The 15,500-nt window shown below is 63.3% G+C and overlaps 1 protein-coding gene across 4 annotated transcripts in view; it reads right to left on the bottom strand.

Annotated features, from left to right (window-relative positions):
- The window catches only part of TPCN2 (two pore segment channel 2), a 30,660-nt gene extending 18,392 nt beyond the window's left edge, over nucleotides 1-12,268 (bottom strand). For 3 of the 4 annotated variants that reach the window (XR_016036332.1, XR_008684383.2, XM_055415315.2), the window contains exons 1-7: nucleotides 12,098-12,268; nucleotides 7,841-7,905; nucleotides 7,021-7,097; nucleotides 6,472-6,649; nucleotides 5,176-5,292; nucleotides 2,061-2,167; nucleotides 101-173 (exon numbers count right to left, since the gene is read on the bottom strand). Coding sequence is in view for 2 of the 4 variants with exons in the window: in XM_055415315.2 (XP_055271290.2) it covers nucleotides 101-173; nucleotides 2,061-2,167; nucleotides 5,176-5,292; nucleotides 6,472-6,649; nucleotides 7,021-7,097; nucleotides 7,841-7,905; nucleotides 12,098-12,209 (729 nt within the window). In the remaining 2 variants the exon portion in view is untranslated. Of the gene's footprint in view, nucleotides 1-100; nucleotides 174-2,060; nucleotides 2,168-5,175; nucleotides 5,293-6,471; nucleotides 6,650-7,020; nucleotides 7,098-7,840; nucleotides 7,906-8,648; nucleotides 8,730-12,097 lie in introns of all 4 variants that reach the window. The other variant, XM_088832101.1, reaches the window with a different exon arrangement.
- Between the last annotated feature and the right edge of the window lie 3,232 nt (nucleotides 12,269-15,500).

The raw sequence follows: 15,500 nt of genomic DNA on the forward strand, positions 1-15,500 counted from the left end.
CCTCTGCCGACCTAGAACCAGCCGGTGGACTGATGGGCAGCAGCACTATGGGTCACCTGGCGGGGTGCTGCCTGGCAGAGCAGAGCAGAGAGCACTGTACCTTCTCGCCGGTGAAAAGCAGCATTCCAAACACGGTGAAGAGACACAGGTGGACGGCCAGCAGCAGCCCAACGCTGGGGGGAGTGGGGAGAGCGGCACTCAGCGCCGGGCGGACGGGGTCCCAGCTCCGCTGACCCGACCCAGCAGGGAGTTCCCTGCCCTGGGCCAGGTCCCTCCTCTGCCCCCACCCGACCACCTGCTCAGCCGCTCAGTGGACTCTGACAGGAGACGTGCAACCCTAGCAAACCTGTCCCAGGAGAGACAGTTCCAAGGACCCCCGGGACTCGCAGAGGAGAAAAGCCACTGCCATCACCCTGGGCCAGTGGTGACGGGTCAGCCACATGAGTCGTGGGGGTGGGGGTGAGGGGGCAGGGTGGGAGGCCAGGGACGGAGGGAAGTGAGCGGTCACAGCCAAGGCAGGAAGTGTATGCAGGATGGAGCAGGGGGCAGGGGTCAAGGCAAGGCCATTAAGAGGGCTGCCTCAGGTGCGAGACAGACAGCCCTAAATGCCTGCCTGCCCACAAGCCCCCCTGGCCACAGGAAGGGAGCCCCAGCCCCCAGCAGGGAGCAGAAATCCCCACCCCACCCTGCCAGCCCACCTGACTCCGCGCCCACCTGACCCCACGCCCACCTGACCGCCGCACCCACCTGACCCCATGCCCACGTGGCCCAGCACCCACCTGACCCAGCCTCCACTGACCCCAGTGCCCACCTGACCCCAGGGCCCACCTGACCCAGCGCCCACCTGACCCCAGGGCCCACCTGACCCCGCGCCCACCTGACCACAAGGCCCACCTGACCCCATGCCCACTGACCCTGTGCCCATGTGGCCCAGCACCCACCTGACTCAGCCTCCACTGACCCCAGCGCCCACCTGACCCCAGCACCCATCTGACCCCAGGGCCCACCTGACCCCGCGCCCACCAGACCCCGGGGCCCACCTGACCCCATGCCCACCTGACCCCATGCCCAAATGGCCCAGCACCCACCTGACCCAGCCTCCACTGACCCCAGCGCCCACCTGACCCCAGCACCCACCTGACCCCAGGGCCCACCTGACCCAGCACCCACCTGACCCCAGCGCCCACCTGACCCCGCGCCCACCTGAACCCCGTGCCCACCTGACCCCACGCCCACCTGACCCAACGCCCACCTGACCCCAGGGCCCACCTGACCCCGCGCCCACCTGACCCCAGGGCCCACCTGACCCAGCACCCACCTGACCCCAGGGCCCACCTGACCCAGCACCCACCTGACCCCAGCGCCCACCTGACCCCGCACCCACCTGACCCCGCACCCACCTGACCCCAGGGCCCACCTGACCCCGCACCCACCTGAACCCAGTGCCCACCTGACCCCGCGCCCACGTGACCCAACGCCCACCTGGCTCCAGCGCCCACCTGACCCCAGGGCCCACCTGACCCCGCGCCCACCTGACCCAATGCCCACCTGACCCCAGGGCCCACCTGACGCTGCACCCACCTGAACCCAGTGCCCACCTGACCCCGCGCCCACCTGACTCAACGCCCACCTGGCCCCAGTGTCCACCTGACCCCAGTGCCCACCTGACCCAGCGCCCACCTGTTCCAGCACCCACCTGACCCCAGCGCCCACCTGACCCCAGCGCCCACCTGACCCAGCATCCACGCAGCCCAGCACCCACCTGGGCCCAAGCCCCCACCTGACCCCATGCCCACCTGACACCGCGCCCACCTGACCCAGCACCCACCTGGCTCCAGCGCCCACCTGACCCCATGCCCACCTGACCCCAGCGCCCACGCTACCCAGCACCCACCTGGCCCCAGCGCCCACCTGACCCCATGCCCACCTGACCCCAGCGCCCACGCTACCCAGCACCCACCTGGCCCCAGCGCCCACCTGACCCCATGCCCACCTGACCCCAGCACCCACCTGGCCCCAGCGCCCACCTGACCCCATGCCCACCTGACCCCAGCGCCCACCTGGCCATCTCCGGCAGCGAGCGCCTGATGCACTTGAGCGTCTTCTTCATCATGGAGGAATTCTGCATCAGGAAGAAGGGGCGCAGCAGCCGGCGCACCCGCAGGGGCTGCAAGAGACCCGCACCCGGGACCCTGAGTGCAGCCCCCAGGACGGGCCCAGGGACCCGATGCCCTGCGAGGACGGCCCCGGCCCCAGCTGTCCCCAGGCGGCCCGCTAGCCCGACCTTGACTTCCACGTCCCTCAGAGCTCAGGGCCCCCAGGCCCCCAGACGCACCAGCACCGGGCCGGGGGGGACCAGCCTGTCTCCCCAGCCCCCTACCCCCACTCTCGCAGAGGGCGGGCGCCCCTGGACCTGTCTGGGAAGCCGCTGTCCTGCTTCTGGGGGCCGTCCCAGGCCTCCGCAATCTGTGGCCCCTAGCACCTCGTGTTCTCTGGGTCACAGCCTCCCACACAGACCAGACGGGCAGTAACCGAGCAGGAACCCTGAAGCGCCACACTCACACACACACACCTCCATACTCACACACACACCCGCACGGCCACACTCACATGTGCACACATACCCGCACACCTTCACGCTCACACAAACACACTCTGCACCGCCCCGCTCACACGTGCATACACTCTGCACCTCCATGCTCACACACACACACTCTGCACTGCCACGCTCACACGTGCATACACTCTGCACCTCCATGCTCACACACACACTCTGCACCGCCCCGCTCACACACACCCCCACACTGCCACACTCACACACGCACCCGCAGCGTCACACTCACACACGTGCACACATCCACACCTCCACGCTCACACACACACAACCTGCACCTCCACACTCATACTCATGCACACACACGCACACACACACACACCTCCACACTCACACACGTACACACCTCCACACTCACACACACGCACACACCACCCCCACCCCCCACGTGCTCACACACACACACACCTCCAAGCTCACACACACACACACACACATCCACACACACCCCGCCCTCTCCCCTCCTGTCACACCCGAGGCCCTCCTCCCTGTGCTCAGGGCCCGGGCCCCTCAGAGGCGCCCAGAGCTCTTACCCATCCCCGTGCACACACGCACCGCGAGCTGCAACACCTTCCACTCATAGCAGAAACGCCACACTCCCCTTTGCTCCTCTGTCCCTTGTCCCTGTCCCAGCCGATCCACCCTCCTGCCCAAGGGCACTGGACTGGCCCGCAGTGACCGCCAAGGCTCTGAGCCCAAGATCACCTTCTGTCCGCCTGCCTGGCCCGCAGGCACCTCCCCTTGCCTGACACCAGGGTCACCCGCTCTGTGCCCGACCACGTACTGGACCCTGAGCCCCTCTTCCCCTCGCACCGGCCTCATGGCCCAGGGAACTGGTCTGTCCTTATAGTATTAAGGGTCCCTCCAACATTCAATCTACAACCCAAGCTGATGGTCTCCCCTCCCTGCCCAAGCCCTCCACAGCTGCCTGGAAGCCCAGGGCACCCACCCCTCACCTCCGGCTGGCAGGCGTGCTGGGCACCCTCACCCCCACCTCTGCTCAGCTGGCCGCCTGCCCCCTGCACCTTGGGTGGATGGGGATGAAAGTCATGTCTGGGGCCAACAGCATGGACCTCCCCACCCTGGCCACTGGCACAGCCCAGCGCCGGCCCCCATGTGGCCCCTGGGGGGACTCGCCAGCCCCTCCCCAAGCAAGGCAGTCAGCTGTCCTCAGCAGACAGGCAGGCGGGCGGGCGTGGACTCTGCCCCCTGCCTCTCCTACCTCTCCCAGGACCACCCCCGAGGAGGGTGTTTTCGAACCACAACTGTCCGTGAAGAGGACTGGGGGCTGGTGGGCAGGGCGCAGAGCTCCAGTTACCACGGCGGGCTTGGGGAGCTGCCACCCAGAGGAACAGGGAGGTCTGTATGGGCTCCCCCAAGGGACATCCAGGACAAGCAACAGTCCCAAAACTCCAGGAATAAAGAGGCAGGATCGCCATGGACTTGGGCCCCTCAGGAGTGAAGGTCCCTGTGTACAGAGACCCAGGGGTGTGGGGCTGGGGCAGGGAGACTGCAAGTGTGAGTTCGGGTCCCCGGCCCCCCAGCACACAAGCCACGCGGTCCTCCCTGCTGGTTACACGGACAATGTCTCTGCGTAGTAAGGGCCCTCGTGCCTCTCTCTTCCCTAATTTCACGGAGGACCCAGAATGTTCAGTGGCACTTGATGGACACAGTGACCACTGCTCGGAAATGCAGCCGGCGGTGGCTGGGCTGGTCTCTGCCCCGTCTGGGGAAGGGGCGAGCCTTCTCCTTGGTGGGAAGCGGGCGGCAGCTCCTCAGGGAGGAGGGTGCTCACGCAGGGACGTGGAGGAGGCACGGGGGGGGGGCGCGGCAGGGGGCACAGAGCCCTCCCCCCACCCTGCAGCCCTGCTGTGAGCTGGGGACCCACCCTGACACCCCTGACACCTGCATCAGCTGCCCTGCTGGGCGGGAGGGCGGCGAGAGGTGCTCCCGCTGGCAGCACCTGGGATCGGCCTCCAGCACCCCCAGAACTAATCACCGCTGCGCCTCTTGGAGGCACCAGCAACCTCCAGAGGGTGGGAGCCCCTCCCCTGAGCTCCACAGCCCCAATCTCTCCTTTACTCCCCCAGCCCCTATGCGGGGGGGCAGGAGGGCTGCTGCCTTCAGAGCTGGGGTCGCCAGTCCCCTTCTCACTTCCTTGGTTACTCAAGCCCTGTCTGAGCTCCTACAGTAAATTCTCTGGACCAAAGCACCTGACAGGGTTTCTGTGTCCCCAACCGGCCCTGAGGGCTACAGACACCACCAAACGAAGTCTGAGAGCATCTATCGAATCACAGGACGGTGCCTCTGGGTGTTCGGGCAGACAGAGACATCTGGGGGCGCCTGGGGACAGGATTGCAGATGGCAGGCGGGACTGGGACCCTGGAACTCGCCCCCAGGGCCTCGCGCCTTCCCTGCGCCTGAAGGTGGGGACAAGGCTCTGGCCTGTGGGTGACTGAGCGGGATGGCGCAGAGCTGGGCCAGAGGGACGCCAGGCCCCAGGGCTCTCCCGCGCCCCCCTCCAGAGCCCCGTGCCCCCTCCAAGCCGCCTGACCACCCACCTCCTGGCAAACGAGACTCAGCGACACGATCCAGTCCAGCAGATACACAACCAGCACCAGAAGGTAGGCCAGCAGCCAGGGGTTCCTCCGGAACTGGGCCCACCCGATCAGGTAGCTCTGCAAGACAGACAGCGGCTGAGCGGGGGCAGCCAGTGCGAGGCCTGCCCGTGTGCCTCGGGGAGCCGCGCGGTCCCCGCGTGACTTGGAGCAGGAAGCTGGGCGCCGGGCGGGCGGGGGGGCCACACGCTTCGCCCCGCCTGCTCGTGACCACGGGCACGGCGCTGACCCGCTGCAGCCTGTCCTCACGGCATCCTGCCTGTCCGGTCACCCCTGCGGCTTGTGCGTGGGGACAGTTCCGGAAAGACCAGGAACCAGAGCAGCGACCCAGGGGCCGGCCTTGGGAGGGTGGGTTTGCCATTTGGGTGGCCAGCGCCTAACTTTCTATCACTGACCCCCCAGAGGTCACCGCTTACAGATAAAACCCACACTCTCTCCCACCTTCCGAGACTTCCCAAACGGACCAGCTGTTCAAAAAAGGCCAATGAAAACTCACCAGTTTCAGTTCCAGGTTAAAAGCCCCAGACCTCCTAACCACATTATAAGCTAAAAAAGGAGAAATAGGACACTGCCTGGGGCTCTCGGTCACACACACATTGAGGCTCACCCATGCCCCTCGGGGTCAGACCACAGAGGCTGAACCACCCCCTGAAGGGCCCGCAGGCAGGGTGTAGCTGGCTCAGCCCTGGACATGCCCATGGGGCCAGGGCTGGCGCAGTGGTGTCACCACTGTTTATCAGAAGTGATGGGAGGCATGGCCAGGAGCTGGGTCTCACTGGCGAGTCCCTGTGGCTCTGCTGCCCTGACACAGCCCAGCTCACTCATCAGGGCAGGGCCCACCCCTGGCTTCTGGAAGGATCCGGGTCACGGAAGCCAGGCTGGCACACTGGCCACACCGGCCCCTCCCCTCTGGGCTTCTCCTCGGTCCACGGGGGCAGTGAGGGCTGTGGAAAGACCCCTCCAGGGCCCTCTTGTTTAGCAGGGGTCTCTCCCCGGGTGGCACCGTGGACCCTCAGCTGCACCCTCCCCGGGTCCCGCGAGCCCTTGCACCCTCCATGGCTCGGCCGACCCCCATCAATGGTCTGGGGTCAGGGGTAGGGAGGGCCATCCAAGAGGCAGGTCTGTGCCCCGCGGGTCAAAGTGCACAGTGGGAACAGGCGGCTGGCTCCGGGAGGGAGAAGAATGAACCCGGGAAGCCGCGGCCGGGCGGGAGGGCAAGGTGGGCGAGGTGCCCCTCACCTTCACGGAGACATCGGCCGCGAAGACCAGCAGGCAGACAGCCTCGATGCCCTCGGTCAGCCCGCAGGGCGCCTCCCAGGGGGCTGGGCGGTAGCGCACGTCCGAGGTGCGCGTGAGTGAGGAAGGGGTCTCAACGAAGGCCAAAGCCAGGATCAAGAAAATGGTGAAGCTCAGAATCCTGGAAAAGGAACCGAAACTGGTCAGAAGGCATGAGCCCGCCACGCTCGGGGCCCAAAGAGCAGACCAACAGGCGGGACACCCGGAACGCAGCAGGGCAGACTCCGCGGGTCCAAAGGCCGGTACCCACACTTCCTGCTCCGGGGCCACCCGTGTGTGGTCTGACCACACACACCAGGTCCACACTCAGGTGCCACGGCTGGCCGGAAGATTCTGGAAAGGAGCCCTCACCACAGAGGGGCCCTTTCTGCCTCTGCTCCAGTAAGGAGGGGAGACGGCGGCTCCTCGTCCAACCCAGGAGGGGAGCCTGCCTGCCCCCCGGAACCCGCCAGGCCCAGCCGCAGGAGCCCTGCGGGGCGCGTGCCCACTCACCACTGGCTGCTGCTGGAGTAGTACCTCCTGTAGAGCCACAGGGACCTGGCGTCCATGCGGTGGTTGATGGAGCGATACTGGAAGTGGAGGCCACATGGGGTGGTGAGGGTCCCCTCAGCACCTCTCAGCACAGCCAGCCCGTGCAGGGCGGCCCCTCACCCCACGGCACGGCCACGGCGGGGACACGGCCCGGGGACCACAGAGTCGGCTCCACAGGGACTGGGGGCTCAGGGCCACCCAGCAGGGTCGGACCCTTCCAAGCTACGAGGTTTCCCGGCAGAGAGAGAACGCCCGAGGGCCGGACCCCAGGGCCAGCTGGTGGACGGACACTGGCCTGCTGGATGCACAGCTGTGCACACAGCTGTGTCTGCCCGTGAGACTCTCCTCACTTCTGAGCAAGGCCGACTCCATCCCACCTCAGCTGGGTCACCCTGCGGGATGCCCCCAGCCTCATCCCCATAGGGGGCACTGCCGGCTTCCACAGTCTATCTCCTGATTAACCCGGGTTGTCGTCTGCAGGCAAAGGAAGGTCGTGCCACCTCTGGGCATCTTTCAAAGAACCCAAAACAGTATGGCACATGACAGGCCCTGGGCAGATGGTGAATCAGCGAAATGAGTGACCAGGGACCAGAAAGGCACCTGGCACACATCTCCTAAGGAGGGTTGGAGGGGACCAAGCCCCAGATCCCGGTCAGCTCGGGGACGATGACCACACAGCCCAGCAACCGCACCCTGGCCCCAGGACAGCAGGGGTGAAGGGGCCAGTGGGGCAGTGCCGCCCAGCCCCCACGAGCCCCAGAGCAAGCGCAGGCCCACCCACCTGGATGGCATCTTCGATGAGGACCACAGCCTGGTCCAAGCATAGATCCCGCCTGGCCACCACACCTGCAGGAAGAGGGGACACGGTGGGTGAGAAGCAGGATCAGGAGACGCTCACCCACCCCAGGACTGCTGGGGAGAGCAAGGCAGGGACCCGGCTGCAACCTTTCTGAGGCTCTGGAATGAGATGCCTTTTGCCTGGCGGCATGGATGGGGCAGGGTCTGAATGACAGGCTCCACGCCCAGGACAGGAGCGGCCCCCACTGTGCCCACTGCCCTCTGTCCAATGAGGGTGTTAACAGCCGCCCCACTGGGCCCCCAAGGCGAGTGCAGGACCCCCAGGGCCAGCCTGGCACACGGAGTGTGTTCATGGTCCCCCTCCCCACCCCGTAACACCGCCAGCCTCCGGGCGGCCTTTGTCAGGACACCGCGGCCCAGCTGCCTCCACTGTGAGACAGGGTGGTGCTCCTAGCCTGCCCTCCACCAAACAAGGGCACAGGTCTCACACTGACACATCTAGAAGCCCAAGGTGCTGCGTGACCCTCCTCCACATACGGAGACCTAAGGAGGGCCTTCTGGGGTCATCATGTCCCCCACCCCCGGCTCGTGTCACGGGCCCACAGGGTCAGGCGGCCGCAGCTGAGTCACCCTCAGGGCAGGAGCCGAGGGAGCCTTCGCCAACCAGAGACGGGGATCCTCGGGGGCCAGGGAGGACCGACTAAGAGGGGTCTTCGAGCTGGACGAGTCGGGCGGCTCCAACCTCAGCCCAGCACCCCAGTCCCCCCATCAGGTAGCCTCGGGCTGCGCACCTGGTCGGTCCCCTTGGCCGGGCGTGCTGCCTGCCACCTGGCGAGCATGGCCGCCGCTCCGGCTCTGCACGGGACTGCTCCCTGACACAGGGGTGTGAGAAAGGTGTGAGGAGCTGTAGCCCAGGCCAACGGGGAGGCCCCCGGAGAGGCCGCGGGGGTGGGCGGGGTGCAGACCATGTACCCAGGACAGCAGAGCCAGCACGCAGCCCCCAGCAGCTCGCAGGGCCTTGAGACAAGCTGAACTGACCGGTCACCGTTCCTGTTGAAGATTTTCTCTCACATCTGACCCCTGGAGGTCAGCGGCTGCCAAAACCCCCCTTCACAGGTACCGAGAGAAGACAGAGAGGCAGCAAGGTGCCCGGGAAAAGGGACGCTGGGCACCTGGGCGGAGCTCCAGGCCACTGCCGACGCTTGTCTGCCGTCCCCGAGGAGGCTGTGCCCGTCCTCAGGGCCCGTGCAGCGGGGTCAAGGGACCAATGGGGGACACGAGGGACCGTGGACAGAGACAGGGGACGGGACTCTCCCATCGCCTTCCCATGTCACCAAGAAAAAGCACCATGGCCGTCGGAACCTCGGGGTGCCCCCACGAACAACCCCCATTTTCACCCCCAGGGGCCCAGGGGTTCCCCAGGGGAGGCTCTGAGGGCGACAACTGCTGCTTCCCCGGAAAGCCTCCTGGGCACGCTGTGATCTGAGGGCGCTCGGTTTTGCTCCCTGCTATGTCCACTGAGCCCAGGCTGGCATGGGGCCCGGGACACAGCGGCTGGGGACGCCTGTCGACCCATAGCCAAGGGGTGCCCAGGGAGGCAGAACGGTCTGAGGGCCCCCATGTCATGAAAACCCAGGTGAAAGACGAAGCTCGGCCTGAGGGAACCCGAGGAGACAAGCTTCCTACATAAGACAGGCAACCAGAGGCCCCGGAGCTCGCTCCAGGACCCGGACTAGGGGCCGCTGAAGGGGCTCGCCCAACTCCAGCCACCCAGCCTTTGAAGCACCAGACCTCCCGAGGGCCCTCCCACCCTGTCCCCCGCTGCAGCAGCCTTCCACCTGCACCTCACAGCTCTCCCTGGGTCCCCCCCACCCCAGGAGAGAGTCCACACTCTGCCCGCCCAACTCCTCCCCTGCCGCTTCCTCCAGCCTGTGCCCTCCTCGCCACTCACCCTGAACCTGGCTCCACCAAGGCCAAGCTCTCCAAAGCCTCCATGCCCTCGCCCAGGTCCATCGGCTCTGCCAGGAGCACCATCCTGCAGCTTGGTGGTCTAGGGGACTCACTGCCCCGGGGTGGGGTGCGGGGGAGGGGGCAATCACCTGTCCACACTCCTGTCTCCCCACTGGGCACACCAGGGTAGGATGCCAGAGGACAAGAGGGCTCAAACACCGTGTCGCACGTCAGCCCTGAGCTGGTCCCCCTGCCCCAGGCCTCCCCTCCCCAACATCCCGGAATAAATCCCCTCTCCTGCTGGCTCCAGCTCCCCTCACCCCCTGGCTGGGCCTGTGTGACCCTGGGCGAGTCCCCTCACCTTGCCGTGCTCAGTTCCTGCAGGCCCTACACACAGGACTGATGTGCAGGCTGAATGGGTTACTGTAGCTAACGTGCTATGCACAGTAACCCCTTCATCAACACTTGCTATCAGTATTCTTCTCAAAGCCCCTTCTATAGCACAGCAGTCCCTTGTCCTCTGACTTTTCCATAACCAGGAAGAAGGTCATTCCCTGACCCGGAAGGGGAAGAGAAAACGACTATCCCCACCTTGCAGTTGTTGTCCATGAGGAGGGGCTGCATCGGGACCTGACCACAGGGGCCCACTAGGGCCCGAGGGGCACCCAGCAGCAGCCTTCCCCCACCTTGTTCAGGGTCCTATCAAGTAGCCCCGCACGGGAGCTGGGGGGAAAGTCAGTGAGGGTGTCCAGAGCCTGGCTGGACAGCCTGGCCAGGGAGACCCAGAACACAGAGTGTCTTGTCTGTGTTCTCAGAAGCCCTCACCAAGGCCACAGGGTCGGGACAAAGAGCCCTCCCCAGAGTCCCCCACACACACCAGCCACACTGCCTGCCCCAGTTCATATCTCTACAGTGAGGGTCTCATCTGCCTGGCCATGCGTTCTCCCGGGGCCGGACCTGCAGTGATCACAGTTCTCTGCTCAGAATGGCTATCGGCACCAGTGAGCACCAGCTCTGCCACTTGGCCGGGCACCGAGACTCTCTGAATCCTCACAAGGCCCCCTCCAGGGCAGCCCTAGTGACCACCTCCGTTTTACCGAGACTCAGGTTGGCATCATCGACTCAGTGGACATGAGTCTGAGCCAATTCCAGGAGATGGCGAAGGACAGGGAAGCCTGGAGTGCTGTAGTCCACGGGGTCAGAAAGAGTCAGACACGGCTGAGTGACTGAACAACAGAAGGGTTACACCTGCCAAGGTCACACAGCCGGGAAGTGGCAGCAGCAGAAAGGCACCTGGACCTCCAGACACAAGGTCTGCTCCCCCTGAACACTACCATGTCCTATGTCCCTTTTCCGGGGCCCTGAGAGGCCTGGCACAGGCTGGATGGAGAACTGTCCTGGGATAGGCTCCGATGTGGGCAGGTGTCATGTTTCCTATCTCCGGTCAGGCACCCACCCCAACAGTTGGACACACAGTACAGACCCCCCGCAAGCAGGAGCCCAGGTGGCCCCTTAAGGAGCACCCCGTGCGGGACAGCAGCAGCTGCGACAGGTCCCAGGGCTGTGATCTTGCAGTTGTGGACATCCTCAGGGTCTCAGTTTCCCCCTCCATAAAAGGAGGCTGAGGCCCTTCCTTCCCAAACCCAGCACCCAGTGCCCTGGGGACCTGACAGGGACGGAAGGCCTCCACCCTCCCAGGCCTCCCCAGGAATTAGCAGTCTTTCTGCGGACAAACAGGAAGGGCAGGCCAGAGCTGCAGAGGGCAGAGGCAGGAAGCAGCCCCGGTTTGGGAAGCCTCACAATTCACTCCCAGCTGGATTCGAATTTCACCTCGGCCACTTCCCGGCTGTGTGACCTTGGGCAGGTGAACGCCCCTCTCTGAGCCTCACTTTCCCCATAAGAACTGGGGAAAACTGAAGTGCTTCCTCCTAGGAGTCACCTAGGCGATCCACAGGAAGTACGAGGCCCCGGACCCACGGAGGGGACTGGGGGGTGGGGCGGGGGATGGGGCTGGCTGCCCCCGGGCTGAGCGAGGCCTCTCTGTCCAGCCGGTCGGTGGAGCAGGGCGAGACCACCCCCCCTCTCCCAGCGACCCCGCGCCCCTAGCTCCACGCCCAGGCCGGGATCGGGGTCCGCCGGGCTCAGCCGCCCAGCCCTCCGCAAGGCCCGATCGGACCCCGGCCGGGGGTGGGGGGCGCGCCCGCAGCGACAGCAGGGACGCGACACGGGCCGCCGGGACCCCGACGCGCCGCCCCCGCGCGGCCCGGCCCCTCCCCAGCCCGCGGCTCACCAGGGCCCTCTTGGACGCTGCTGCAAGAGGGTACGCCCCTTGGGCAGTCGCGGCTGCTGCCGCCGCGGGCCCGGCTCAGAAGGGGCTCCGATTCTTCCCGGGTGTCCGCCATAGGGTCTCGGCCAGCCACCCGGACCGCGCAGAGGCGCTAAACGCGAGCTCCACCGCGCAGGCGCAGTGCCCCCGCCCCGGGGTTCGGGCGGAGGCGGGGACAGCACTGTGATGAAGGGGTGTCCCTTCCCACCAGCCAGTAAGGATGGAGAGCTTGCTCGTGGAGGCGGGACTTACCCGACCACACGCCCCCTGGTGGGCGGGGCTAGGCTTCCTGGTGGGAGGGGCTATTAAGGCCTTCCAGGGGCAGGGAGAAGCGCGTTCCTAACGGGTGGTCGGGCCGGCTCAGTCCACCCCACGTGGGCACGGGTTAGGAATGCTTATTCTTAGGCCGGCTCGACCCGCCTTCATTGAAAGAGCCGATGCTGAAGTTGAAACTCCCAATACTTTGGCCACCTGATGCGAAGAACTGACTCATTGGAAAAAACCCTGATGCTGGGAAAGATTGAAGGTGGGAGAAGGGGACGTCAGAGGATGAGATGGTTGGATGACATCACCGACTCAACAGACGTGAGTTTGAGTAGGCTTTGGGAGTTGGTGATGGACAGAGAAGCCTGGCGTGCTGCAGTCCAAGAGGTTGCACAGAGCCGGACACAACTGAATAGTATCTGATTAGTATTCTTAATTACATCAGCAAAGTCTCTTTTGCCATCTAACCCACCACAACCACAAGCATGACAGGGAGGGGAGGTCATGGGACCCAAAATTCTGCCTCCCACAGAGTTCTGAAAGATCAATAAGGAAGATTAAATTCCCCATAGGTGGTGTTGTTCAGTCGCTAAGTCATGTCTGATGCTTTGTGACCCCATGGACTGCAGCACACCAGGCTTCCCTGTCCTTCATTATCTAGAGTTTGCTCAAATTCCTGCCATTGAAGTTGGTGGTGCCATCTCATCTTCTGTCCCCCACTTTTCCTTCCCTCAATCTTTCCCAGCATCACGGTCATGGGAAAGGGGCAAAGGATAAGAACCAGAAGCTCACAAAAGAAGAAATATGAATAATGAGCGCTTGAAGCAAAGCTCCACCTCATTAAAGATACACAAATTTCAATAACAGTGAAATCAGTGAGCCCGTCACTTGGCAAGTATTTAAAAGATGGTACAGCCCTGGAGGGCAAGACTGTGGTTATCCCAGGATGGTAGAGAGAAATTGCAGGATGTGTTTGTGGGTTTGGTTTGGGTTTTGTTTTGTTTTTTAATCAGTTTGTATCTTCAAACCTGGGAAAGAGTAAGATATTTTTATTCTGAAAAAGCAAATAATTGATGCACACAACTCTGGGCTTCCCTGTTGGCTCAGACAGTAAAGAATCTGCCTATACTGCCGAAGACCCGGGTTTGTTCCCTGGGTCAGGAAGATCCCCTGGAGAAGGGAATGGTAATCCACTCCAGTATTCTTGCCTGGAGAATCCCATGGACAAAGGAGTCTGGTGGGCTACAGACCATGAAGTTGCAAAGAGTCAAACACAACTAAGCAACTAACACTTTGCAAAAATGGCCCATCCCCCAAAGACTTGTCTTTATTGCAATTAAAGAATTCCTTTGATGTTTATACAAACTCATGAGGCCAGAGTGGAATGCAGTGCTGAGTAAGCATTTACGTGGATTTTTTGGTGCAAGCAAGGCTGGTTTAGAGCTGAGCACAGGGTTAACAGAAGGACCTCTAGCAAAAGGGGAAATAGGAACAAGGCTTCTCAGACACCATGTATGTCCTTGGTACAACCAAACTGTCCCTGGGGCGCAGACAGCCTCTGGGCCATGTCCATTACTAGCTTTCAGTTAGTCGGTCAGCCTTATGCTTTGAGGTGACTGTGGGGAGACTAAAGCCTGGGAGGGTCCTCTGGGTAGACTGGTGGTCCCATGTGTGGACCTCCTGGGACCTGGGGCCCTGGCTAAGAGGGGGACAGGGCCAAGGGAGCAGTGCTGGCCTGGGAGTGAAACCAGAGAGACAGCAGCCTGGTCTCGAAGTGACTCCTTCGGGTCAGTCATGGCCCTTCTGGGTGCCTCAGTTTCCTCTTCTGTGAAATAAGATCAAAACAAAACCAAGACAGCTGTGAAGCTTGAAGGGGATTGCATTGGCCCTCAGGAGTCCCTGGGCACTCACAGCTCCCCGCCCCCCCCCACCGGTCAATGGCAATGTGACCTTGGCTGAGGTCCAGCCCTTGGGTGAGCTGCCTCCTCCAAGTCCAGCCACTCTGGGAGGTTGACCAGGAGCCATCACTCAGCCAGTCCTGCCCAGCAAGTGTACTGATCACCTGCTGTGCTGCAGACACCAGGCTGGGTGCTAGGATACAGTAGTGAACAAAACAGGCGCTTGGGACGCTGACATTCTGACTGCTGCTTCTGCTGCTGGACTATCTGAGAGCATGTCACACCCGCCTCTGCCTGGCTCCCCATCTATAAAGTGGGGAGAGACTTACAGCAGCCTCACATGGCTGTTAGACTTCCCTGGTGGCTCAGACGGTAAAGAATTCGCCTCCCATGCTGCTGCTGCTAAGTCACTTCAGTCGTGTCCGACTCTGTGTGACCCCATAGACAGAAGCCCACCAGGCTCCCCCGTCCCTGGGATTCTCCAGGCAAGAACACTGGAGTGGGTTGCCATTTCCTTCTCCAATGTGTGAAAGTGAAAAGTGAAAGTGAAGTCGCTCAGTCGTGTCTGACCCTTAGCGACCCCATGGACTGCAGCCTACCAGGCTCCTCCATCCATGGGATTTTCCAGGCAGGAGTACTGGAGTGGCTTGCCATTGCCTTCTCTGCGCCTCCCATGCAGGAGACCGGAATTCAATCCCTGTATCAGGAAGATCCCCTGGAGAAGACAATGGCAACCCACTCCAGTATTCTTGCCTGGAGAATCCCATGGACAGAGGAGCCTGGCAGGACACAGTCCTTGGGATCACAAAGAGTTGGACACGACTGAGCGACTATCATACACGCGTGACTGTTGAGAAGGTTCAAACAAGGTGACACATGTCAGGCGCTGGACAAAGGGAGGCACTCAGTGACGAGGGCCAGCCGGACCTCTGAGCTCCCTGTCTCTCTATCCAGTGGAGGAGGCCAACAGAAAAGGAAAAAAGGGTGCTGTGATGGCGTTCCCCAAACTTGGAGGGAGGGAGGCAGACTCAGCAGGCTCTCTCCACACCCCCCGAAAAAGGCCATGGGATGAGGAAACTGAGGCCAGAGGTGACAAAGCTCTGCCAGGATCTCCTGCTGTCTGTGGATGAGGTTGTAGGAGGTCACCAGGCTTCTTACGAGCTCTGTCCGTGTGTCCTTCTGGTGCCCCAGGCTGGGAAGCAAGC

This window comes from Moschus berezovskii, chromosome 25, assembly GCF_049115385.1.
Source record: "Moschus berezovskii isolate FMDL1 chromosome 25, NW_MosBer_1.0, whole genome shotgun sequence".
NCBI lineage: Eukaryota > Metazoa > Chordata > Mammalia > Artiodactyla > Moschidae > Moschus > Moschus berezovskii.